General features: G+C 49.5%; 1 protein-coding gene across 3 annotated transcripts in view; it reads left to right on the top strand.

The window, feature by feature from the left end:
- Grk3 (G protein-coupled receptor kinase 3) overlaps window positions 1-27,729 on the top strand; it is a 99,080-nt gene that overhangs the window by 54,742 nt on the left and 16,609 nt on the right. For all 3 annotated transcript variants that reach the window (XM_048450378.3, XM_048450367.3, XM_048450387.3), the window contains 8 exons: window positions 1,100-1,161; window positions 4,313-4,364; window positions 6,267-6,358; window positions 7,530-7,629; window positions 13,853-13,931; window positions 15,439-15,569; window positions 18,642-18,736; window positions 21,547-21,654. In XM_048450378.3, the coding sequence (XP_048306335.1) occupies window positions 1,100-1,161; window positions 4,313-4,364; window positions 6,267-6,358; window positions 7,530-7,629; window positions 13,853-13,931; window positions 15,439-15,569; window positions 18,642-18,736; window positions 21,547-21,654 (719 nt within the window). The remainder of the gene's footprint in view (window positions 1-1,099; window positions 1,162-4,312; window positions 4,365-6,266; window positions 6,359-7,529; window positions 7,630-13,852; window positions 13,932-15,438; window positions 15,570-18,641; window positions 18,737-21,546; window positions 21,655-27,729) is intronic.

The raw sequence follows: 27,729 nt of genomic DNA, 5'->3' as shown, positions 1-27,729 counted from the left end.
TTCTAGACCCTGTGAGGCTGGCAATCAGTAGCTGCCAGCACAGGTTTGATACGTTAAAATGTGCCCAGATGGTGGTGAAGTAGTCCTAGAGAGGCTTGGCTGCCCTCCAATTAATAGGAAGAATTCAGACGTGAACGATGAATGACCCCACCTGTTCCCTGTGGAGAAAGTCTGTTAGAGGACCATGGAGACGTGAGTTCCCGCCTGAGTGTCCTGCTGCCAGGACACTGTCTGCTTCTGAGGACTCTGGTCTCCCACTTTATGTATTTTGGCAAACTTTTAGTGAAGACCTGGAAAAGGTTAAATTTCCCATCTTCCAACTCATCAAATGTTATCAAGATACTTTCCCAAAAGTCCACTCTGGTGAACTTTGAAGCATGGCCATGCGCCAGCTTCTTGTTCTCAACTGGAGTGTGTGGAATAGAAAATGTGGCTGCTTGTTCAGGACGATGAAGCAGAGCTGAGGTAGAAAGTACCTGAACCCCTCGTGAGGAGCCTGGAGTTCTCAGCGGCTCTCCAGGGAACTCCCTAGATATCCCAAGGGCACCCAGCCCACCCCACCCTACTCCAGAGCCTCCTTTCCCTTCTCCTGAGTACCTTTAGCGCTGAATCTAAAGAAGGTATAACATTAATTAACCACACAGACAATTAGGACAATCAGCTTCCAGTCTTTAAATCTCAGTCCACATTGGAAAAGGCTCCTAGCAATTTACAAAGCTTGCTGGGAAACTCAATCACATGGCCCAGTGTCAAGTGAAAACATGCAATCTCCTTTTCAGAAGTTAGTCAGAATTTCAAGATGATGACAGAGGTTCACATAGCTCAGGGCTGGGACCCTCTATGTGGCTCATGAAATCAATTCCGATCACTGAAGAAGTGTCTGTAGCTCCTGAAGAGGTGCTCTGTCCCTGACAATGTGGAATGTAGCAGGAGCTGGCTGAGATAGTAACCCTGGGATGAGGGGACAGCAGGAGGGACAAGCACAGGGCAGCGAGTATCCCCAGAAGCGTGGTTGCTGACCCCAGGCCCGAGTCCACTGGCCTGTGCCTGTCTTTACTTCGTTCCTGCTTACATGGTGTTTCTTCTCCATATTTTCTAGCCATACATAGAAGAAATCTGTGAGAGCCTTCGAGGGGATATTTTCCAGAAGTTTATGGAAAGGTATGCAGCCTGTGTGTGGATGCCTGGTGTTTCCCAGTATGTGCTATCCCTCCACGGGCCCTTAGTGGTCATGGCCCATACTGCTTCCTGTAGCTCCGGGGTGTATGGCTTGATGTGCCCTGGACCCCTGCTTTCTACTTCAGCACGGTCTAAAATTCAGACAGTCTGGGGAACTTCCAGGATTAGAGGGAGGACTTTGCTGACACAGCATGGTGGCAGTGTTTTATCTGATGTCATATCTTGGGTCCTTGAGGCATGTCTTCCCGCTGCGAGTCAAGCCTGGGAAGGGATAGACTCTGTGCTCAGAGGTATCATTTGCACACTGATGAATTCGTCCCCCTGGGTTTCCAAGCTACAGACTAGTGTGCAGTCTTGCTCTGAAGCTGCTCGGCACTCCTTGAGCTGTTGGTCTGTGTGCAGTCAGTTCTCTGGGCTCCGAGCCCCTGAGAGGCAGCCCGCTGTGTGTGTTCACCTCGACTGTCTGTGTGATGATTTATCCTGTGCCCAGTGTCTTGGGAAATTAGCGTTTATTTATGGTATTGCAGGTACCAGCAGAAACCTCTGGAAAGGGGCTCAGTGAAGCCAGGGAGGAGTGCAGGCTCGGAGCTGATCTTCAGCCTCATTCCAGGCCAGCCCCACTACCTTGATTTCTCAAATCTGGTTCCCACCTCTGAGCCTATCTTACTCTTGTGTGATGGGGTACCACTTGCTAGGGCCTATTCTGTTCTTTACTTCAAGAGTCGGTGAGCCCTCGTCATGGGATGCCAAGGAGCATGATTGCCTCCTCGTGAGTGTGGAGTTTGGGTTTCAAAAGCACGGGCCTTGAGCATCACCAGAGATGTATAGGCATATGAGTGGGCGCATTCAGGGGCTAGATGGGATTCCCTGTGAGCTCTGGCATCTGTGCGGAAGAAGGAGAAACCTCAGCAGTGTGGCGGTGGCTCTTTGCTGCATCCAGGGAGCGCTGAAGCTGGGGGAGAGGGGACTGGGAGTGCCGCAGACTCAATGAGCTTCTTGCACTGAGCAGAAGAGTTGGCGCTGGACTCACCCGAGCCACTCCCACATCCAGGTTTCACCATCTTTACCCTCCAGGTCCTTGGGCTCTGACTGCCCATGGTCCCTAGAGGTTTGCCCTCTGCCCCAGGTATTAATGAGGAACCGTGCCCATGTTAACCCTGAGGCAGATACTCTGCTACATCCTCAGGGGACATCTGTGCTTCCTGAAGAGGAACTAGTCACAGCAAGTTCATGCTTAGCTGGCAAAGGGTACTGACTGTTATTCCTCTTCCTGAGCTGCCAGAACGCCTAGGCTGTAAATATGTCAGATCCTGTCAGACCCAGACTCTCAGAGAGGAGTAGGTTCAAGTCATGAGGGGAGGGGAGTCCCAAAGACTGGTGTTTCTGCACAAACCAGTGCACGTCTGAACCGTGATTTTAAACAGCCTCGAAGAGACATGAGGAGGGCAGCGGAGACTAAAGGTCACTTCAGTTCACGGGAGAACTGCTGTGTTTGTGAAGACCACAGGGCTTTGGGTGATTGATATCGGAAGCCTTTTATTCAGTGATCCCTGGAGGCTGTGGCACTCTTAGGATGCCAGTACCTGTGACTTCACACAAACCCCATCTTCCCTTCCTCCTCCCGGCTTCATTCAAAGAAGCTTGAATTCTGTGTCTTTATGAGGAATCAGTCAGGGGTTAGGTGAGATGCAGCCTTCTGGTCCTCATCGTCCTGCCTTTCCCTTCCCTTCTCTCTCTGCTTCTTTCCTTTCTTTCCCCTCTCTCCTTTCTCTAGCTCTAGGGACTGAATCCAAGACTCTATACCTGTTCAGTGGACATTCTACCCCAAAGCTACATTGCCCAAGCCCACACCCTGAGTTTCTTCTGAACCTCTTATAAAAACCACATAAAATTCTGCTCATTAATGAATAAGCAAGCATAATAGTACCTGAGTTAAGAAGACAGAGGAAAACATTTCTCTACTGCATGGATGAAGACAGAGCTGGGCAGGCAGTGAGGAAGGCACCTCGAGTTCCAAGGGCCTCCCTGCTGCACCCCATGGGTTCTTAAGAAGCTCAGGAGCCTGCAGGTCTCTGTCCACCTGCTCGCCCACATATGATCTTTGCCCGGTACCATTTGATGGTCTTGGTCTTGGCAGCCATAAAGTGGGGTCGGGATGCCCCAGGTCACAGGGCTATTGAAAGGGGTCAATGAGCCATGCGGATTGGGCATGCAGTGAACATGGGTTCTGTTTGGTGCTCTTAGAGATACTTGTAAACATTGGTTGTCCTTTTATTTTTGGTCGTTTAGAGCAGAAGGTCTAAAACAGTAGGCCCATCTATGGCTGCCAAGCCCGTGAAGTGAGACTGCTCCAAATCGAAATGCCTCTCATATATAAAAGAAACCATGTCTCAGAGGCCTGTGTGGAAAGAAAGACATAGACATTCAGCATCCATACACTATTAAATCAAATTATACATGTGGCATGTGACAGTTGAGGGGAGACACTGGCTCTTTCATTTAAACAGTAAAATTAAGCCATGAGTGCTGGGCGAAAAAAGTTTTAATATATATTTTAGGGTTGTATGCCATCGCTCCTCCCCCTCCAACTGCTGTGTTTCCAAGTTCATGGTTTCTTCTGTAATTCTTGTTGCTACAGACATATATGTGTGTGAATACATATACTCACACAAGTGAATAACCTGAGTCCATTTTTGCTTTGCTCAGATGCACATGTGCGCAGGGCTGACCACTTGGGACCAGACAAGCTATGTGGGTGATCATTCTTGGAGGAGACTGATTTTCACTTGGGGTGGGGCCATGTGGGATGTCTCTTGTCCCTGTTGGCAGGTTAACTGATATTGTCACTGTGTTGGTCTTGTTTGGGCAACCATATTGTTGAGAATTCATGTTTGTAGCTTCTCTGTTGTATGTCCTGGTCCCTGGCTCTTACAGTCTTTCTGCCCCTCTTCCAAGATTTGCCCTGAGCAGCAGGTGAGGGGTTGTGTGGGAGACCTGTCGGGTGTGGTCTTTGAGAAGTTTTCCTTGTGTGAGAGGCAACACTGGAGTTGATTTCAGCCCGTCCCATAGGCTCTTCTAGAACTCCATTAAGTGTTTATGGAACTCTTGGGTAATTACTTATATTCTCTTTTAGCGATAAATTCACCAGATTCTGTCAGTGGAAGAATGTGGAATTAAATATTCATGTGAGTACCATCCTTCTGTTTCCTCTGCCCTGATGTCATGAGAAAACGCTGCTTTGTTCTGGAACATTTTCCCCAAGGGTTCTCAGCACAGATGTCCTTGTACGGCTCCGTGGCTGGAAAGGCAGGCTCCCGTGCTCGCTGATAAGCAGTCAGGACCTTGGCTTTCTTTACTCACGTTTGTGTGAGAATGAGTTTATGTACATAGGAAAGGCTGTGTTAGGCTGGAATTGATTGACCCCAATATGGCAGTGACAGCACAGCCTAATGTGCTGGCTCTGCAGCCTGGGCTCTGGCCGCGCTGTGCAGCTTCCTTTCCCTGTCTACTGTAGGATATAACAAAAGGAGCGGAATCCTTTGCTGGAATAAAGTTTCAGGGTTGTTTTATTTCCGTTTCCTTATTTTGAAACTGTCAGAAGTAGGGGTTGGGTATTTAGCTCAATGGTAGAACACTGTTGAGTGCAAGAGTTCAGGCCTCAGCATGAGGGACAAATCTCTCTCTCTCTCTCTCTCTCTCTCTCTCTCTCTCTCTTTCTCTCTCTCTCTCTCTCTCTCACACACACACACACACACACACACATACACACACACACACCACAAAACAGGAAAGTTGAAAAAGTGACCCTTGGACGCAGACCACCCCTGTGTGTAGTTGCCAGGTAGCCCACCATTCCCTAGGCTGAAGTATCAGTCATTCTGGGAAAGGACTGGTCCATAGGTCACATTTAGATGAACAGTTCTGTCTGCATCTCTGCCTTCTTCACGAGAATCTTCTGAAAAACATGGGCTTTAATGGACAAAAGAATCAACTGTGTTTTGTTTTTCAAGAAAATTTGTACCTAAAGCAGAAGAGGAGTTCTCTAAACCTGTTGTTTGTATCCCGTGTCCTGGATGATTTAAAAGAAAGGGTTTGTAACACACACACACACACACACACACACACACACACACACATAGACACACATGCACATACAGACACACACAGGCATATACACACACACAGATACAGGCATACATATATACACATACAGACACATACACACACATATATACACAGACACACATACAGACACACATGTACACAGATACAGGCATATGTATACACACATACAGACACAGGTATACACACACAGATACATATTTACATAGACACACACATACACACAGTCAAATGCACACAGACACACACATACACATATATATACAGATACACACAGGCATATACACACCACAGACACACGTACACACATATATACACAGATACCGGCACACACATACATACATATATACACAGACACACATACACACATATACACACAGATACACACAGGCACACGCACGCACGGACACACCTCTTTCCTGGCCCCTGAGCTCTGTTGTTGTAGGGAACACTTGTATAATGAAGTCTTTTTCTGTGACTCTTTTATTTTCATCTGAGGAATCCTGCCCACAGCCAGCCTCTCAGCATTTTCAGTTAGAAGGACATTTGTCCTGAAACAACAGATGTTCTTGACATGGACTCCTGTCCACCGCCCCCCACCTCCCAGGATAGTGCCTGGAATGGTCTGATTGTCTCCAAACTCTAGGCTTCCTGGTGGCTGAGATCACTATTCATTTTGAATAGGAATTCTACACTCATTTGGCCCCAAGGTCATGGTTTGCATAACCTAAGGTTTTCAAATGTGCAGGGACAATCCCCTCCCACGCTGCAGCCCCACACTGTCTCCATGTTGGGCCAGGTGTGTCATAGGGAGGTGGCCGGGGAGAAGGCTGCTTCTAGTTAAACCACCCTGTGAGGCTCAGGAATCTCTCCTGGAAGGGGGGCGGGGACACCAGGCTGTCTGCGCTTCGCCTTGATGTGACCTTCTGTGACTCTGGTCTTCCTTCTGTCTTATGACTCCACAGCTGACCATGAACGACTTCAGCGTGCACAGGATTATTGGCCGTGGAGGGTTTGGGGAAGTGTACGGCTGCAGGAAAGCGGACACCGGGAAAATGTGAGCCTCTGTCTTCTCATCAGGGTCATAAGAGTGCATTATGGAGGCCTATCTTTCACAGAAAGAGATAGGTGCTTGAACTCGGGCTGTCAGCCTGGCCCTCTACTTCTCAGGGCTGCTGTAAAGCTAACAGGAGCCACATATGGAGTGCCCACGCCAGCGAACCCGTCCTGCAATCGCTACCTGTTCCTATTGGAGCTTGAGCTAGGGCCCCATGATGCCCTGGCCACAGAGGCCCCATAGGGCTCCTACTGAAAGTCCACGCAGGACCAGGGTGTCCTGTCCTCTCTGCTCTTCAGTAGGAGGGTTTATGAAAACCATCCTGGCAATGTGTGGAGCATCTCAAAAGTTCCTTGTCAGGGAGAAACTTTTTTCCCACGTACTGAGGGTTCCTTGCTGCCTCAGGAACCCAGTCATTATAGGATTGCATGGGCAAACAGAGAAAACACTAAACTCGAGCATGGTCTGCTTTCCTATAGGACATGTGATAGGGTCTCAGTGTGTGGACCTGTTGGCCTGTAACTCCCTATGTAGACCAGGCTGAGCTCCAGAGATCACCTGCCTCTGCCTCAAGGCATTTTCCAGCATGCCCATCTCACACTCTTTCAGTTAACAAAACTTAAGTGGGTTTTCTGAGTCCCAGACTTGACACCACTTCCTCGCCAGGTTGGGGGTGGGGTGGGAGAGTTGAAGCAAACGTGACGGTCACCCAAACTTTAGATTTGTCTCTCAGCTTTCCACTGTTTTACTAAGAAGTGCTTCCTGCTGTCCTCCATCTGAGATGGTTCTTGCAAATTTTAAGTTGTCATTGGGCCCCTCCATTAACCAGTCACAGACATGAAAAGTCTATTTATCACATGCATGAGGGTGGGAGAAACCAGTCAGGGTCTCCTGCTCCCCCCTCCAAGCGTTATGTATTTCTTTATTAATGTTTATTTGTTTATTTATTGTTTCTGCTTCATTCTTTAGCTCACTAGCTTCTCTACCCACGTGCTGAGAGAACTCCCTCTGGTGCTGCATGATTTCTTTCTTCCGTAGTGCCAGCAACATGGAGATTTCCTGCAGGGCTCCTGGGTGTCATCTTGTTTTCTTTCAATGTGGTAGAAATATTCCAGAAGTTCGTGTAGCCTAGTGTAACCGGCTGACTGCACCCTCACCCGTATGTTCTCAGGTACGCCATGAAATGCTTAGACAAGAAGAGGGTGAAGATGAAGCAGGGGGAGACCCTGGCCCTGAACGAGAGGATCATGCTGTCCCTTGTCAGCACTGGGGTGAGTAGCTGGCCCTGTGGCTTCTTAGCCCTTATCCGTTGCTCTTGTTTGTCCCAGCTGGTCACAGAGGAGGTTGAACAAGGGTGGCTTAGGGTGTGACACAGGGAGGTGTGACATGGGAGGGTCGTGCTGGGTGGGTGGAGTGTGAGGACAGCACAGCCCTTGTCCTGCAGACCCAGCATCTCCCTCAGAGTCCTGCCCTTCCTTGGCTTCCTTCTTTGCAGCAGAAATTATAATGAGAAGAACATTTGAATGTGATTTAAAAATTGCCTACACCATGGAAAGCTAGCCAGAGGAAGAAAGGTTGCCCCCTGCCCTTTGTGAGCCAGGCAGGAGGTGGGACTTCCACTCCGACTTATTTGTCAGTCACAACAGCCTCAGTTTTGGAGCTGGAGGTGTGGCTTTGGGAAAGAGCATGAGGCCTTGTGTTCAATCCCTGTACCACCACCAGCAACGCCCCCAGAAGCCACCAAGAGAGTTGACCCAACCAAGACAGCTTCCCTTGTCTAAATCTATGCAGCCTGTGGACACCAGAAGGCTGCGGGTAACACTCAGAGCAGGGCAGGGGTTGGAACCATGCAGTTGTATTGTGGTGCAGTATCCCTGTCCTAACTGGAGGGTGTCTGATTGTCCTGTCCAGGCCTACGTGGGCATTTCTAATTCTCATCTCCAGCCATAGGTGGGCCCTTCTGATTGTCATCCCTGGATTCAATGTCCTCTCTGCCTAAAGGATCTGAAGCCATCAAACCTTAGTGGCTAGTCAAAGAACCCTTCCAGCTGGTGAGAGGGCTGTGGAGACCCAGAGTGGACCCACCCCTTCCAGTTCTCAGCCTCACTGACCCAAACTCAGTCGTCGCTTTGGAGGCAAAGTGGATTTCATGACCAGCTTTTGTTGATTTGTGGTTGATAATGGTTCTAGCCTTTCTTTTCAGAGCTTCCAGAAGGACTGTTTGCTAGGGAAGCAAAACAGTTGTGTTGTGTAGGTGAACTGTAGGATGAGAACGGGGCTCTAAATACTCCCTCATTGTGTGCCCCTGCCTTCTAGCTCTGGACATTTAGCTCCATTTTCAATGAGTTATTTCAAAGCCCCGTTCGCTTTCAAGAAGGCATACGGAGAATGTATTTTTTTGATGATGGAAGTATACAAGGTCATTTTGCTTGTATTCCTTTAATTTTTTTTCAGACACGGGTATATGGGTGATCTTTGGTCTGACCTGAAGGGAATAAATTTGAAAATGATGTTACATTGGGCCACTAACATACGCTGACCGACAAGAGCCCTACTTATGTCCATACTGATCTGGAGGCTGGTTAATGGGGACCCAAGTGCCTCGCCTCACTCAGCCTGGAGAGCCATAGCAAAGTGACTTGGGATTGTCAGCGTCTGGTTCTGCATGTCCTGGACACCAGACAATACTCTTCTGGTGGCCGCTTGGCCCCTGGATCAATGAGGCTCGCAGGCAGTGGATTCTGAGGCAGCACCCAGCCTACCCGCCTTTAACAGAGTAACCTCTGTTACTCTGTTACTCTGTTCCTCTCTTACTCCTTTTGGTCTGTTTCACAGCACGTCAGTGATAAGCACTGTGGGGTTTGAACTAAAGCCATGAAAACTGTAACCACTTACCCTGGGGGAACAACTGAGCTCCAGACTAAAGTAATCAGAGGGTCTGGGGGAGAGGGGGCTTCCTAGGTGTGGCAGGGGAGGGGCTGACCACAAGTATTTGTACAGTCTCACAGTACTTTGGTCAGATGCCCAATGAGGCCGGCTGAGTTTGCCACTGTCACACGTTGCTGTCAGGCTCTTGACCCTCATGCAGAGGTCAGGGAAGGCTCTGACGGTAGGTGCAGCTTTGGTGAAGTAGCTGTGGGTTTTCCCAAGCATGAACTTGAAAACAGGCAGAGAGCATCGCCAGGCTGTGGTCTGAGGCCGTGAGAAACAATGCTTGCATAAAGGATTTGAAAGACTCAAACTTGAACGGCTTGCATGTTCAGAACTTGATGGTCAGGACTGAGGCTGGTTAAAAAAAAAAAAAGGTGTAGATCCTGCTGGTTGGAACTGGGTGGACGGGAGCCTATACCTGGCACTGGATGAAACCACCTTCTGTGGAGCCCTAGGGATGCTCAGGAGACCAGCAGGTGTAGGGCTTCCATCATGGCCAGCTACCTTTTTTTTATTTGTGGCCTCAGGCAAGCAGTTCCCTATTCAGTGGGCTTGGACTTGACTTCCTGGGTTTTGAATTAAGGAAGTGAGACCTGCTGGTTTTTTAGAGCCCCTGATTCTAAATCTAAAACTCATTCATTTTCTTACTAAAGGCCCTTGCTTTCTCAGGAAACACAGCCAGCCCCTTTGCAGTTTCTTGTGGCTGTCATTAGAAGGACTACAAGCCAGCATGTCCCAGAATCTTCCCTGTAAGGTCCTCCGGTGTCATGGGTACAGTTCCTCACCTAAGCTTGGAAAAACCCTGGCCTTACTGAGTTTAGGGTCCTCTGTTCCACTGAGCTGCCCCTTAGATCACAAGGCAAGTTTTAGGGGAGCCCCACTGAGGATTAAGGGGGAACTGTGGAGCAGAATAAGATGGTTTCCCCAGAAAGTCATGAGGGAGATCTGGAGAAGCATGGGGGGCTGTGCTGGCTGGTTTTGTGTCAACTTGACACAAGTTAGAGTCATCTGAGAAGAGGAAACTTCAATTGAGAAAATGTCTCCATAAGATCAGTCTGTACACAAGCCTGTAGAGAATTTTTAGTTAGTGATTGATGGGGGAGGGTCCATTGTGGTTGGTGCCATCCCTGGGATGGTGGTCCTGGATTCTATAAGAGAGCAGGCTGATCAAGCCATGAGGAGCAAGTCACTAAGCACCCCTCCATGACCTCTGCATCGGCTCCTGCCTCCAGTTTCCTTCCCTGTTCCAGCCTTGTCTTCCCTCAGTGGACTGTGGTCCAGGATACGTAAACCAAAGAAACCCTTTCTCCTAACTAAATTTTGGTCATGTTGTTTCATTACAGTAATAGTAACCCTGACTAAAGCAGGTCCCAGAAGGCCACTTGCTCACAGGAGGATAGCTCTGTGCTTCTTGTACTTGAGGGCACACAACACTTGGCATCAATAAATTCGCCATCTCAGCAGAGGACCAAAGAGGAAGCTGTCGTTCATCTTGACCCAATTTTCTCTAGAACTTATGAAAATGAGTCTAAGTTTGTACACCACCTCTCTGCCTCCATGGTGATGTGATTGCAAGCACAGGTCACCATGACTAGCTCTTCAGTGTGGGTTCTGGAGATCAAACTCAGGCTGTCTCTCTTGCGTGGTGAGAATTCACAGATTTGGCATCTACCTAATACCAAGGTTTTAAAGAAGTTTTCCTGTGGAAACCTTGACACCTTCTTTGGATTTTAATAATTCACAATGTTGAGAAAGTCCATATTGCGTGGATAGGCCGTGTTGTGGTTGCAACCCTCTAGTGGTGAGGTGTAGTTGGAATTTTCTTTGGGCCACCTACCAGCTCCCAAATAGAGACACTGAGAATTAATTGTGAAGGCCCAGCCATAGCTTAGACTTGCCCACTAGCTCTTTTAGCCTAATTTAGCCTGTTTCTATTCAACTATGTTTTGCCTCGGGGCTTTTTACCTTTCTTTCGTTCTGTATGCCCTACTTTCCTGCTTCCTCCGTGTCTAGCTTACTGGCTCCTGGTGTCTCCCTGGTGTCTCTTTTTCTTTTTCTTTTAAAGACTAAATTCCTCCTCCTCCTCCTTACTCTCTGTGCACAGAAGTCCTGCCTATACCTCATCCCTCTTTCTTGGTCATTCAACTTGTTATCAGAAATCAGGAGCCTAAGGCAGGCAAGGTAAAACGGAAACTCATCTTTACATAATTAAACGATTGCAACACATCTTCGCACAGTTAAACAAGGGCAACACATCTTTGCACAGTTAGGCAAATACTCTGCAACATAAACAAATGCAACACATCTTTATGTAATTAAACAAGGGCAACACATCTTTGCATAGTTAAACAAATATTTCACAGTGATGAGGGCATGTGAAGAATCTAGACTTGTGAGTCCACAGAAGAAGAGCAGTCATGAAGACTGGTCATCAGGAGAAGCAGCCTTGTCAGGAGTCAGAAGTCCTGAAGTCACCCAAGGCTGGGGACACCAGTTCCCTGCCCTGGCCGTTCCTCTCCTGAGCTTTCACAAGGTGGCTAGCTCTGCTGTTAGCCCGACCTCTGTATGACTGAGTCTGCTTCTCTCTCCCTCAGAGCATGAGGTAGCCTGTGTTGCTGCGCATGGCGCTTGCCCGATGAGCTGGACAGCAGGGTTGGTAGAGCTTCCCCGGGACCAGATCCAGCTCGAGGCCGTCTTCTAGTCAGCCCCTGAGCCAAGAATGGCTCATCCGTCTCTAGATGGAGGAAACGGACACAGAGTAGATGGGAGATGCTGTGCATGGTCTGTAGAGCCTGAGCCCCGTCTAGTGCTCCTTCTGCTGACTCCTCAGGGGCCTTTCCTGGGCTGAGCAAATCCAGCAGAGCTGTGAGGCAGCTCTTGCACCTGTGGCTCAGGTGGCCCCCCGACTGTCTGCCTGGTGTGGAGTTGCCAGGTGGTGGGGTCATCAGGTGATTCACAGTCCAGGGAACAACTCCGAGCAGCTGGTCACGGCGCATCACCTAGGTGTTGGTACAGAGTGTGAGGCCAGGCCATGCTTTGGCTTTGTTGTGTAGATGCTCGGCTGTCCAGCACTGATAGAAAACACTGACCCTGCCTGTCGCCTTTTATGTTGCATTTATTGCACTCAAGTGACCATCTGCATGTGTGCTCACTGGAGAGTTCCTTCCTCAGCTACACTATTTTGTGCTTGAACTTAGGCCATGCCGTCTGAACTACGTTTACCTTATGAGCAGTTCTGTGTGTGTGTGCACACCTGTTTGTTTGCATGTGTATGTATGCACCTGTATAAATGTGTACACCTGTATATATATATACATATACATATATACATATTATATGCACTTGTGTTTGTGGTTACATGTATGTATACCTATGTGTATACTTATATGTATATTTATGAGTGTACCTGTGTGTATCTGTGTGTGCCTCTATGTGTGTGTACACTTGTGTATGCACATGTATATTTATATAGTGTGTGCTCCTATGTGTGTGCACATGTATATTTGAGTGCATATATATATATGTGTGTGTGTGTGTGGTATGTGTGTGTACTTGTTTGTGTGTTTATTTTTGCTTATATATGTATATATATACATATATACACACACACACACACACACATATATATATATATATATATATGCATGTGTCATCCGTGTGTGCACGCTCACCTTATGCAGAGGCATGAGGATGCTTATCCATACGTGTGCCAGTGGAGGCCAGAAGTGGATGCTGGCTTAATCTATCACTCTGTACCTTGTGCTTTGAGACAGGGTCTCACCCTGAACCTGGAGCTCACTGAGTTGGTTAGATGGACAGCCAGTGAACCCTAGGGATCCCCTTGTCTCTGCCTCCCCAGTGTTAGCATTCCAGTGTGTGCTCAGGTGGGTGCGGGGCATCTGGACTCAGGTCTCACGCTGTGCAACAGCAATGTTTCCACCAAGCCTTCTCCCAGCCCCACAAGAAGTCATCACATCCGTCTGTGACTTTCCCGGCGTGTTTTTCACAAAGCGTGTTTACACTTTAGACTAGTTGTAGTCAGCGTGTCAGCGTTCATTTCTGCTAGGGTTCTGTGGACTCCATAACTGATTTAAGGGACATGGACACCCATTTACTGTTGAGTTACTCTGTCAGTCACTCTTCAACATATGTTCCACCTTCAAAAGCTAATTTCATCCTAATAGCACAGATACCAACCACCCTCTCGTTTGGTTCTCCTGCGTTCAAAGCAGAGATTCAAATACATAGTTGACTGGCCAGGACCCAAACCGTGGCCAGCAGAGGCCAGTGGGGCAGCAGTGTCCCTGGAGGCTCTGAAGAGAGCAACGCCAGGTTGAGTCACGGTGAGAGAATGCCTCGAGTTCAGCTACTCCGACGATGGCCTGTGTCTCTGTCTCTGTCATCAGCGGGATCTGTTGTTCCATGGTTTCTGAAGTGACCAGTGTATGTCACACTCAGGACCAAGGAAAAGGCCAAGTAGGAGTCTACAGTGGGGTGTTTGATGGTAGGAATGGTTTCTGGGGCAGCTTCTGTTCTTCTCAGACTTGTGTTCATTCTCTCTAGGATTGTCCCTTCATTGTCTGCATGACCTACGCCTTCCACACACCAGACAAACTCTGCTTCATCTTGGACCTGATGAATGGTAAGCAAGACTCAGGGCCTCGGCTGCAGGGAGAGTGCTGTGTGGCAATCATTCTGAGCTGGTGGCACCCAGGCATGCTGGACTCTGTGAGCCTGTCCCAAAATTGTAATCTCCTTGTAATTTGGAGGACATCTTTGCCCTTTGGACTTTGGTAGATTCATCTTCAATATTGGCTGTGATTTCTCTCTCAGCCTGTCATTTTCTCTCCGGGAAACTGGGTCTAGAAACTTCTCACAAAATTAATACAGGCCTTGAAGTTTTACCTTCTGGACTGCAGCTGCCCCCAGTCTTTAATTAGCTTATTTCATGGTCTCAACTCTTAGGAATGAAATATTTCCCAAGCATATAGGCCAAACACAGGCATGCATTGAGAAGCTGGCTTTCCAGAACTGGTTTTTGTGTGTCTTGCCTTGCTCTTCTGTGTTTCCGGTGTCCTCAGGACTCTGCGTTCATCTTTGAAACCATGAACGGTCACCCCGAAAAAACACAGACACAAAATGTTCAGCTGCGGAGGCTTTCAGCGTGAGAATGTAATATTGGAGCACTTGGAGTATTTTTAGGAAAAGCTGAAATGAAAGATGAACCATTCAGCCATTCAGAGCCTTTTTATTTTTTTTAGTTCCCTTGAAGTTTTATTATGTTTTGAGTGTTTGATTTGAGCTCAGATCTACCCCCAAAATAGGAAGAACATAAGGTCAGTAATGAGCCAAAGATGCCAGCGCCAACAGCACATGCCTTGCAGATCCTGTGTGTAGATGGGCAGAGGGGGCAGTGCCCATGGAGGGGTGAGGGCAGAGTGGCCCCTTTCCTGCCAGGGACAGGCTGGTGGAGGCTGAGCTGGCCCACTGGGAAGAACTTGGAGCCCTTTATTTAGTGTCTCAGTACATGCGCAATGAGGGAAGAGATGTGTGGAGTTCAGGGCAACAAAGTCAGACATGTGACAGACTTTATCATATACCTCTCCCTGCCCCGGGCCTTATGGACTGCCCTTGAAGCAATGCAACTATTTCCTTTTTCCAACATTGTATTTTGAACAATTTTGAAGTCATGGCTAGGGTAACAGTTTTATGAGGTTTCTTGGATATCCATAACCTAGGGTTTGCCAGTTACACTTCACTGGTTTGACAGTATCATATCTCCCTCCACGGGACCAGTGTTGAAGGCTTTTCTGGTTTTATTTTGTTTTTTAACTGTGGACTATTGAGGCGGTCATTGCTTTGGAGCACTATGTAGGTGGGTTCAGTTACTAGGCAGGTTTAAATTACCAGTGGTTCAGCTGGCCCATGCTTGGTGGTATAATTGGAAGCAGAGCCACCAAGCCCCTAATGGTGACTCCATCTCATCCACTTGAAGTTGTTTCTATAATGATCAACACTTTTGATCAGATTACAGAAACCAAAGACAGATGTCAAGGCAAAAGAAAGAGCCATTCTGTTTTTCTCTAACACCCTGTTCTTTAGGGTGACCCCGTCTACTCTCAGTGAACATTCTGGATCTCTGGTTGCAGGGGGCGACATGCACTACCACCTCTCCCAGCATGGGGTGTTTTCTGAGAAGGAGATGCGCTTTTATGCCAGCGAGATCATCCTGGGTCTCGAGCACATGCATACACGCTTCGTTGTCTACAGAGACCTGAAGGTGAGGAGGGTTGGGGTGTGCCCACAGCAGGGACGGTACCTGTGGCCAATCCCCATTGTCATGGCAACCTCACTGCCAGCTAAGGTGCTGGGTGGAGAAGTTCTCATACTAGGTCCAGGAGTTACACAATAAAGGAGATGCTAGTTGGTATGTTTTTGGCATTTCCGACTTTGTATATAATCGTTGTTTGGTTGATGCTCCCTGGGGAACAGATCTTATCCTGCTGGCTGCTCAGGGTTTGAGATGATAAAGACGAGCCGTGGGCCACGAGGAAGGATGACGGAGCCCTGCTCCTGTGAACAAGGCTGGTTGGGTGAAAAGGGGTGGGTTGTGGATTGCAGCTCAGTTCGTAAACTTCCTGGGGACACCTTGTGGTTCCTTACTGAGCTGAGATTGGCTCACTGAGTCAAGTGCTTGGTGCTGGGGTCTCCATGCAGGAGGGAATATGGGTGTGTCCATGGTGACACCATCTATGGGTGATGCAGACAGAGAAGGAAATAAAAGGGACTGCATTAGTCAGGGATTCTATTTCTGCAATAAACCTCCATGACCAAAACCAACTCAGGGAGGAAAGGGTTTGTTTCATTTTATAGTTTGTAGTCCATCAGGACAGGAGCTCAAACAGGGCAGGAACCTAGAGGCTAGAGCTGATGCAGAGGCCGTGGAGGGTTGCTTGTAAAGGTCTCTCCTGTCCCTTTAAGAGATAAGCCCTGCCCACTCCCTTCCCCTTGCACTGAGGCAAGCAGATCTTCCTTCCTCTTCCAGCCTACAAGCCCCTTCCTTTCATCTCTTTCTTCCCTCTCCCCCATGGCTTTCTTTCTTTCTCTCTCTGCCTCTCTCTCCCCTCCCCTTTCTCCCTTCCTCTCTCCCCCCCTCCCTCCCATAGCCCACTGAATAACTTGTACCCACATCCTCTCTCCACAAGGTATGGCTCCCTCTCTGTCTCTCATCCGCTTCAGCTCCTCGAGGGACTGGATGACACACCAAGGGCTCCCTGCCACGTGGCTCCCTGCCTGGTACCCACTGCCCCTTGTAGCACACTGCCTGCTGCTGCCCCTTGGTGACCCACAGTGTTTTCCTTTTACCGTTACAGTGCGGCTTACTGGTTTATTCTCCATGGCTTGCTCAGCCTGCTTTCTTATAGAACCCAGGACCACCTGACCAGGGACGGTACCATCCACAATGGGCTGTGTCTCCCCCATCAATCACTAATTAAGAAAATGCCCTACAGTCTTGCCTACAGCTTGATTATATATATGAAGACATCTTCTCAATTATGGTTCCCTCTTCTCAGATGACTCTAGCTTGCATCAAGTTGACAAAAACAAACAAACAAACAAACAAAATCATCCAGGATGAGACCCTGACAGATTATAGACACATGTGTGGGATGTGTCAGTAGCAACGAGAGGTAAATTGGTAGAGGTGACAGCTTACCAATAGGATAAGAGAACACGGAGAGAGAGTGTTGGTGGCTCATTTCTGTTTCCTTCTGGAATGGTCTGAATATGCAGTGGTCTGGGATGAAGTCCCCAAGGCTCTGTGAGACGTTGTGTTGCTTGTTTGAGACAGGGGTCTCCCTGGGTAGTCCAGGGCAGCATGGAGCTCGAGATCCTTCTGTCTCAGCCTCCCAAGGTGTGCCAGCCTGTCCTGACGCTGATAGATCTAGGAAGCAAAATGCTATATTTTGGTTTTGAGCACATAATTTCTTTTCCCCGAATACTTCTGAGAAGTTGAAAGTGTTCTTTGTGTTAAACGATTACTCTCTTAGCTTTCATGCGTGCATACAGAAGAAAAGATAATTTTTTATTGAACCAGAAATAGCCAGATGCTGGTGGGCTCATGGCGTGTTAGTTGTTCATGACTTTTATGAGGAACCAGATACACGCTGACAGCTCACGGGGCTGCTGCCCTGTGTCTTAATTTAAACCCTGGAATGGCTTTTACCCATGTCTCTGCCGTGTTTGTTTTCTAAGCTTTTTAGTAGGCAATGATGTTATTCAGTTCCCGTTCGAATTTAATCCAAGTCACTCATGGTTATTCATGATTCAGTATTGTAAGAGCTTGCCATTATTTTTATTTTAATCAAAACAATAGGTACTTCACGGCAGAAGGCCAAAAGCTATTCCTGGGGAGACTGTAGTTGGGTGTGTTGGGGGTGTGGTCTTTGTTTCTGTGGTTGCTCTGCCCAAATCTAATGTGGATGGAAATTGTCCCAGTCACCTCAGAGTCAGGGTCAGACGGTTCCGGCCATTTGCTAGGGCCCTCGTCAGCGATGGCTGTTCATCAGAATTAGCATGATGCTTTGGGATGCTCCCAGCCCTTGGGTCAGCAGTTGCATATCTCTGCAAGATCCCTTCCTTGTCTCGGCAATTAAAGCCATGTTCTCTGAAACCTTGTGGTCCACAGGTGACCTCCAGAAGCCTGTGAGCCTGCTCCCCATTGGTAGGATGTCCATGCGGCTACACTGGAGCCCTTGGAGTAACGGGGAAGACATGCTTTCCGTTCTATAGTAGGAACCCTGCTGCCCCCACCCCCACTTTGGGTGTCATTTTCTGGTGGGGTTGGTGTAATGGCGAAGTTCCCTGAGGGGTGGCAGTGGGCCATAAGTGGCAGCCGGGTCCCACCACCTGAGGCCTCTGTGGGTCCCAGGATGGTGGGAGGTGGTGGGAGAGACCTTGGTAGGTCGGCATGGAAGCCGGTTCCCACAAGGAACGCAAGTGGGTGAGAGATGGATAGGCACGCCATGCAGAGAGAGGGTTTGGGTACAGTGTTTTCAGTAGGTTATGGAAGGAAAGGAAAGGGGCGGGGGAGAGGGAGAGAGGATGAGGGAAGAGGAGAGGAGGCTGCAGCCACCTCTTCCGAAGAGAGACTGGGCAGAGAGAGCCCAGGCTGGAAGCAGAAGGAAGATCTGCTTGCCTCTGTGGATGGGGGAGGGTGTGGGTGGGACTTGTCTCTTAAAGGGACAGGACAGACCATTACAGGGAGGGCCCTTTGTCCAGCTTACAGCTCCTTCCCACTGAAGTGGAGGTCATGGTCTCCTGGGGACTCTTGAACTTCTTTATCTTTCAGCCCGCAAACATCCTCCTGGATGAATACGGTCATGTGAGGATATCTGATCTTGGTCTTGCCTGTGATTTCTCCAAAAAGAAGCCGCACGCCAGTGTGTGAGTAGCATGTCCGCTGCGTTTGCCGCATTCCACAGCTTGGCACCTTTGTTCAGGCTACACACCTGGCCTCAGGTGCCCCTGTCTCCCGCATCAGCTGCATTTTTTCTGCTGTTTTCAGTATCATGGTGGTGGGAGTGGCGGTAAAGAGCAGAGCGCGTCCTGTCACTGTTTATGGGGACAGACACGGCTCCCGGGGAACTGACCCTGCTTGGGAAGGGGTCTGGTTCTGAAGAAGCTGAAGGTCATGCTGCCCGTGGAATCTGAGCAAGTCAGCTCACCTCTTACCTTTAGTCTCTTCTGTAAAGTAGAGCTAATACATTTTTACCCCATTGCCAGAGTATGTGACAGAGCCTGTGCCCGAGAGAGGCACGTGACGGACGGCTGCCCAGAATGCCCCCAGGGAGGGCTCAGGGCTGGCTTCCCACCTCCATCTCCTGTACTCCGGGAACTTCAGGGAACCAGCCACCTACTTACTCACCGTTCAGGGTTTAACACAGGTCGTACCCTAGACCTGAGAGGTGAACCAGTTGCCACAGGGAAGTGCCTCTTGAGCCCACAGCCTCTAGCCATCTCTGAGGACTCAGAACTGCAATCAGTGGTGGCGGTGCTAATTCAGGTGACCTGGCCTTTGGCCACCTCTAGGTAAAAGCCTTGCCCTAGCTCTGAAGAAGAGTGTGCCAGTGACCACCCCGAATGCCCACTTTACCTTCTAGAATGTCTCCTCCTGGGCCCGTGAATGGCTCAGCAGAGAAAGCTGTTGCCACACTGCCTGACCACCTGGGTTCAATCTCCAGGCTCCACATGATAGGAGGGAGGAGAGAACTGACTCCCATAAGTTGTCCTGTGTCCTCCACTCCACACACAAGCCATGGCCTGACACACATGCACACACGGGCTCTAAATAAACATGAAAGTTTCTCATTCCTAGCACCGAGTCTTTTACAGTTACATTTCACCATCGCCCTGAGCAAATGTTCTCTCTACTGAATGGTCCTGGAGCTAGGTACCCTGAGGGGTGGTTTTGCGGTGCTCGATGAGGGCCTGCTTTAAATCCAAATGCCTTTGAAAGCGCATTGCTCCGCTGTTGATACATGGATGGCAAACTGTACAGTTTCTCTAAGCAGATGCGCTCTGCCCGGAAACGGTTAATAGGCTTTGAGAGCATCAAGGGTCTGCCCAGCGGGCTATCTGCACTTCCTCCAGGCTGTTCCTTGGCCATTTTTGAGAGATGCTTTTGCATTTTTAATGCCACCCCTCTTTGGCACGCTCTTGTCTTCAGTTTACTGTGGTCATTACTAGACACGAGTAGGAGATTCATAAGGATGCATCTTCCCAGAACTCAGCTCTGTGGCGTGGCATGGTTTATCCTACTAAGCTGCCGCCTAGGTCCTGAGAGGCAAATCAAGTCCGCATGGAGGCCTGCTGTGTCTGCCTCCAGAAGCACTGTATTTCGAACAGTGGCTTGGCTTCCTTTTTTTTGTCACTGTGATAGAATACTCTGATAACAGCAACTTAAGGGAGCGAGGGCTTGGGTTGTATTCCTGGTTATATCGCATCACGGCAGGGACATCCTAGCTGTGGACCTGAGGCGGCTGGGCACATCACATCCGGTCCGGAGAACGGTCCCTGCTCTGCTCACTTTGTCCTTTTTGTACATCCTGGAACCCAAGCCTAGGAAATGGTGCTGCCCACTTTTAGTGTGGGTTTTCCCACCTCAGTGAACCCTAATCATTTCAGTCCCAGGAATGCCCAGGAGTGATTGATTCCTCCCAGGTGTTCCAGATCTGTGTGGACAGTTGACAATGGCCATCTCAAACAGCATTCACAAAGAGATTGGGCTGAGAAGTCGACCGGGCTCCTGGTTTAACTGCTGGCATCACTTCAGCAGATAAATGTGCAGGGAGCATTGTGACCGTGGGCAGCACTAGTGAACTCCAGAGCTAGTGGACACCTGCAGAGCCATCTACATCAGCTGGTTCGATTTCTCCTGGAGGATGTTCCTCCCCTCCCAAATGGTGGTTCAGTCACGGATAGCACCCAACAGTCACCTCAAAGGGCTTCTAGGCAATCTAAAACTCAGCTTTCCCAATAAGCATTTTGGAAGCCCTGGCAGCGGCCACCTCTATTCCTGGCATGGCTCTTTTGATCTTATGCTGGCACCTTGCTGAAAGCCAGGCCTGCCACTATCTGCCAACACCCATTTCACGTATTGTGCGACTCCTTCAAGCCTCTCCATAGGCTCCAGTGATCACCCATGATCCTTACTGACTTGGGGTTTCTGAGTGAATCCTCAGTGTGTGTAAGCAGGTCAGCAGCACTTCCCCTAAGGCAGGGCATGATTTGGACCTTGTCTCCTGCCCTACATGGGTTCCCTTCACCTCTTGGACTTGTGATGCTGAGCCATGGCCATACTTGTGTTCCCCTCAGCACCTCTTCATCCTCTCATTGACAGAAGTCAGTGAGAAACAGAACAGCTGTAGGGCTTTCCCAACATCCTTTTTTGATGGCTCATCTTGGGGCACAGTGTATGTACCTATGGGTCTTCACAGACACCACAAGCCAGATCAGTTGCATCAACCCTGGCGGTCCACAGGGTGATAGATGCCTTAACCAAATTGCCCTCATCCTCCTTCCCTTCCTGTGTGAACTCGCGATGACCTTCTGCAGAGTGCTCAGCATAAGGCGTGTGCTCAGGCCGTGGTGCATGCGCTCTTCTCCATGCTCAGCCACTGCCCTCTCAACATGGGGTGGTGTCCTCCTTATTCCAGAGTGAGCGTCCCCCCGTGACCATCTCCTTCCCTCCCCAGGGGCACCCATGGGTACATGGCTCCGGAGGTGTTACAGAAGGGGACACCGTATGACAGCAGCGCTGACTGGTTCTCCCTGGGTTGTATGCTCTTCAAGCTCCTGCGGGGGTGAGTCCTGTCCAGATGTCCTGTCCTGGGGGTGCTTGGGTCCAGTGGAGCTTCCTGGGCTGAGGTTAGCACAGTGGCAGAGGGCTTGCCTCATGCACAAGAGACCCTGGGTTCTACCCTCAGCATGGGGATGGGGAGAATCTTTATAAATTACTGTCTTGATGTCATGTAAAATCGCACAGTGGCCTTTAAGCCACACTGCTGCAGATGATGACCATGGTGGCTCCTCCTTTTTTCCTCAGGCCAGCTGCTGTGCTGAGGACTCAGAGATTAAAACTTTATGGCTTCATGTTTTTGTCCCATGCCATAGATCCTGGGTACCTTAAGCTAGGGCTAAGGTAAAATAAGACTAAATAGAGCGAGCCAAGAGGGCTTTGGAGCATTTCCACAGTAAACCATATTCTGGGACTAGGTGGAGGTATTAAAACATGGATGACTGGAGAAGGTGGTGTGTGCGCCCTCCCCCGCCCCCGCCGCCGCCACAAATGACTTCTCATGATTCCTGAACATCAAGCATTGGGGAATTCTGGATTGTGGGGCGGGAGAGCCAAAGTAACCCTGCCTGAAAAGTTGGCATTTCTCTGTGAGCCTGCTAACGTTGTCTCTTGGAAGTTGACTTTTCTACTTGACTGTATTCTAAGCTCAGAGACACTGAGTTGGGCAGCAGGGAGGGGAGTGTACCCCAAGATGTGTCCTCATACTAGGTGATTGACAGCTGACACCTTCTGTGACTTTCTAGATGCTTCCGCTGGTTTTAAGTGGGAGCTTGTTCTAGTGGAACCCAACTGTATTTGTCATTCTCACTACAAAGGTCCAAGAAAGATGTCTGTCCCCACTTTCTGTCTAGATTTCCCTCTTATCAGTTGCCCAGTAGCCTGTGCCCACCGTCTGTTGAGGGTTCACTGCACCCCTGGGAAAACTCATAGGTTCTGCTTAGTACGTTTGAAGAGCTGTTGAATGCCATAGTCCCCCAAACTTGGCTCTAAGTACCACTCACTATATCCTTGATGCTTCTGTAATCCAATTCTGCTGTGCCCATTGTATTCCCTGGGGATCTAAAATTGTATTACCGCTAAGAAAGTCAGGTCTGTTATTCCGTAATTATATTACCAGTACCATGTCGGTGGAGCCCAGGCGCCCTTTATTCCTGATCCCAGGACTAGCTGACCTGATTAGAGGTTATGCAGAGCCATTTCCCAGGGAGGCCCCCTCCTGTCCCTACTACCATCCTTGCAGGTTCAGGGAGACACCCAGGAGTCCCCTCAGTCGCTGGAGACAACAGGGCACAGCAGAATTGGATTACAAAAGCATCAAACCAAACTGTCCATACGAGAGTCATCAATAAAGGACCCCAGGGAAGCGGTGCAAGCCCGAGAAGGCTGGGATTTGCCTCTTCATTGCCATCCCTGGAGAAACACGACTTGGTGTTTGAAGAATCGGGAAGGGCTTGTCTAATCATCACTTCAGTCCTGTGTGACTGTGATTGGCCTCTCGCGGAGTGAGTTTAGTTTTACACAGCTGCAGTTCAATTTCTGAGTCCTTCTGAATAGGGAAACAGAAAGTCCTTGGTGAAATCCTTCCTCTCCTGGGGCAAGAAGTTTTCATCACAGACCTTAAAATTCCTGAGGACGGCCCCAGGGATGAGTGTGGAGAGAGAGGTGAGAGAGATGGAAGCCAGAGAGTAGACACAGGTCAGGTGACCAAAATGCCTGACTGCAACTCTTCAAAAGGGAGTCTCATGGAAGGGCTGCTTCAGCGGGGGTGGGAGGGATCTGGTGAGATGGCCCCGCACAGAAAGACACCTGTCATCAAGCGTGGGGACCTGGGTTCAATCCCTGGGACCAACATGGTGGAAGGAGAGAACCAACTCCTCAGAGTTGTCCTCTGACCTCTACACATCTCCCCACATGCATGTGCATGCATGTGCTAACACACACACACACACGCACGCACGCACAGAGACAGAGAGAGGTTATATTACATAAGAATCTGTTATATGTGAGGCCATGTAAGCCTCTTGCTTCTCCATGGCCAGTTCCCGACAGATTGCTGACTGCCTGAGCTGGGGAGGAGTCCTGGCCTGTGCTGCATCCTCCCCGCTGGGGTTCAGCTCTCCGACCACTCTCTCCCGTGCTTACGCAGGCAGAAGCCCTTCCAGGGAGCTGCATAATACTGGGAGCAAAGAGCAGGAAATTAGTTTTGGCTCCGGCGATTTAAGCTTGATAAACATTTATTGAGTACTTAAAACACACGAGGGAGGGCCTGATGCAGAGGAGGAGGGGAGGAGGGCTGTGGGAGGAGGGAGAAGGAAGGCAAAAGAGGGGGAGGCTCCCCCAGAGGGCTGGGAACTGGGAAGCGCAGAAGTGGAGGACCCACTTCTGGCGTGGCTTGAGTGGGGTGACTTTGTGTGAGATGGGGCTCTCAGGATGGAGACGATGTGGTGGGGACAGGTGCAGCTTGCCACAGGGTCCACTGAGCGGTGATTACTGTCTCAAATAGGGTATGCCAGCAGAGGCAGTGGCGGCCTGAGAGGACCTCCGTCTGCGCTGTGGAGCATGGCCTTGTTTCCTGGTGTCAGGGACTGGGGGATTTTTAACAAACAGATGACAAGGCCATGTAACCTGCAGCAGAATGATTCCTGAAGCCGCCTGTGGTGTAGAGGGACAGAGCGTGCCTGAGCTGCAGCAGGAGGGGATGTGAGGGACGCAGTGGTACTGTTGAGTCAGCGTAGACAGTGCAGGGACATCCCGTGCACCTGGGTGAGGAAGGGCGGCAGTTTGTTCTTGGGAGGGTGTAGTCAACAGTGCTTCAGGCAGAGCCAGCGGTCACAGGGACCTTTTATGAGCAAGGCCCCTAGGCGGGTCTGCAGAAGGAGGAACTGAGACTAGAGAAATGGCTCAGGGGTGAAGGGCACTCTCTGCTCTTCAGAGGACCCAGGTTTGATTCCCAGCACCCACCTAACAGCTTGCAGTCGTCTGCAACTCTGCAACTCCAGTTACAGGGGCTCTGGCTCCGTTCTCTGGCCTCTGCTGGCACTGCAGGCACAAGGTGCAGGCAAACAACCAGACACAAAAAATAAAAGAGAGGGGATTTGCTTTAGAAGCAGAGGAACTAGGCAGGGAACCGTCCTTCACCAGCCGGAAGTAACAGAAGATGCCACTCATGAAGCTGCGTCTGGGAGACTCGGTACTGTCTTGTGAACCTGTCCCGTGTTTAGAGACCCCTGAAGCTGCTCTTCATTGGCCCTGAGAAGTGAAAGTGGGTGGAGCAGGACACTGAGTGAGCAGAGCTTAGGCCTGGAGGCGTGCTGCATTCCTGGGGTGACCTTTTCCCTTCCCATCCTATCCTAAGGGCAGCCTCAGCCACACAACCAGCAACATTCAGCTGCAGTCTCTGGGGACACTCAGCACTCCCTGGGGACAGCTTTAGTTGTCATAGTTGAGGGTGCTTGGGCACTACTCAGGTATCCAAGTGCATAGGAGATTCCCTGTTCCCCTCAGAATTATGGGAATCAAGAACTCCGCCCCCCCCCACACCATATGTCTTCCATCAGGGTAGAGCCTGAGTGGAGGTCTGGGGTTAGGGTTAAGTGCCACTGGGGGAAAGGGGACCGTTTATAGGTATTTCAGTTCCTAAGGCATATTTGATGTGACATACAATCTTTCTTGCATTCTAAAATTAAGTTGTGAGCGTGTTTAATCATATGTCACATTGGTTTGGGCTCAGTGTCAACCCTGTGGATTTCAAGTGTCTGATGTGGGAGTGTGTGGGCGTCCTCAGTTTCCTAGCAGGTGTAGGGGGATGTGCTCAGCCTGACACTGTCTAATTAAGAGAGCCATGTGTGCTTTTACTCGGGCTGTGGGCTCTCTGTAGTCAGAAGCCACCCAGAGCTGGGAAGCCTGTCTCTGCACTCTGTGCTGAAGACAGCCGGGAGCTGGGCACCTATTTACAGAGCCCGCATCAGGGCACAGCTGCCATCACATGTTCTGTGAGTGCCACTTGTCCTGCTCAAAATGGAGATGTTACTATCTGAGGTTTCTCTTTAACATTTTCCAAAATAGAAAGCCAAGTCCCAGACTTGGTTCACAAAGAGTAATCAAGATTCCATTTGGCAGCTCGCATGTGTGGGGCTGAATACTCAAGTGTTCCTGACGAGATGGCCCAGGGTGGGAGAGCTGGAAAGTCGCTTCCCATGTTGCCTTGCTGAGTCAGATGTGGACTCACTGAACTTGTAAATGGGGACTATGGACCTAGGGACAGATGGGCGCTTGGTGGAGGGGCTGAAGCGGAACCATGCCAACCAGGTGGTTTTTAATGAGCAGCATTTATTTGGGCTCCTGATCCTAGAAGCCAGGAGTTTAGTGAGTTACTTGAAGGATTTCCTACAGTGTCATTAGAGGACGTGGCCCATTGGGAGAGGGAAGCCAGACTCACCTTTCTGGCTGGCCCCTCCACAACAGCTTTTATTCTTCCTGGGGTTAGAGCCCTCCTGATGTCACCATTTAAAGGCCCCCACCTCACAGGACAGTTAGGGCATTTCAGCAGGACTCTGGGAGTGACCTTCACACTGTGTCAGAGGTCAAGGATGAATGGAGTCTGCTGACTTTGCACTCACATGCATGAGCATCCGTAAGTTCAAGGTCCTCTCCAACCCCTTAAACCTTGAGAAACATAGTGGGGTAAAGACAGTAGACCGGCAGATGGAGATGCCACCACTGACTTGGCATCCCTCTGCCTGGGCCACAACATACTGGTACTTCTGTAGGTCTGTCTAAGAGGGGCTGTCCAAGAGGCAGTTGGTGATTCAAAGGCCATCTTCACCAGTAACACGCAAGCACTGTCTTCCGTGCTCTGGGCTTTTATTATTTTATGTATTTATCTGATGGTGTCTCATGTAGTCTATGCTTGCCTGGAATTCCTACATAGCTGAGGATGGCTTTGGACCTGGATCCTCTGCTCTTCTGCCTCCCTTGCTGGTGCACCACCATGCCTGACTTCTGCTTCCTCTTTGAGTGCAGTGACTGCATGTTTCTTATCCTTGGAGACAAGGACATTTCCAGTCAAATCTGTTTAAAGATTATCACACATCCTTGGCTAGTGTCAGTTTGTCTTGTTTGAATTTTTGTTCAATCAGTGCTCTTAGGAGATGGCGTAGCCGTCGTTCACCACGGTGTTGGGGCTCCCTCTCTTGTCCAGAGGGAGAAGGAAGGAGTCTAAAGGAAGGAGACTAAAACCTTCCCTCCAGTAAGATGGCAGCCTAGGACAGGTGGGACTGGGACTCTCTCCTTTAGAGTTGCTTGGTCACAGCTTCCATGCATGGCTGCAGGAGGCAGAGTTGGCCTCAGATGCTTCCCAGAGGATCTTGTGACAGTTTATGTCTGACATACCTCGTACATGGGCTTGGTCATGGCAAAGACATGCCTCTCTTTCAGGAGACCTGGTCCTAACCTGTATCCCTTCATCAGCTTCCAGTACATCACTGGTCTAGGAGTTCTAATTTGCATATTCATAATAGTATTTAATGATAAAGTGTCCTTTGAAAGCTAGCTTCTACAGGCTTTCCAGGACACAAAAAATATGACTCGCACTTGAAATCTCAGCACACTGGAAACTAAGATGGGAGAATGGAAGTGAGTTCGAGGCCAGCCTGGGCTACATAGTGAGTTCAGGGCCCACCTGGGCTACATAGACTCCCCTCCACCCGTGTGTGAGTGTGTGTGTGTGTGTGTGTGTGCGTGTGTGTGTGTGTGTGTACTATATAACACTCTCAGATGTTTATGTAAAACTTCACATGAACACATCACAGACACTTGCTGACCCATGCTCACCACAGCAGTGCTCACAATGGCGAGGCTACGGAAGCAGCTAGGCATCCACCAACAAAGGTATGGATGAAGACAATGCAGAACTATGTTCCACCATAAAGGAAAACAAAGTTAAGCCGTTTGCAGTAAAATGGCTACTCTGGAGCTAATCATATAACGCAAACTGAGTCAGCTCCAGAGACAAAAGCATCATGTTGTCACTTGTGGTCCCAGATTTTAATACATGTGGATTGTAGGAGAGTATTGAAAA

This window comes from Myodes glareolus, chromosome 2 (assembly GCF_982192425.1).
Source record: "Myodes glareolus chromosome 2, mMyoGla1.1, whole genome shotgun sequence".
NCBI classification, from domain to species: Eukaryota; Metazoa; Chordata; class Mammalia; order Rodentia; family Cricetidae; genus Myodes; species Myodes glareolus.
This window is presented reverse-complemented; position numbering and strand designations above follow the sequence as displayed.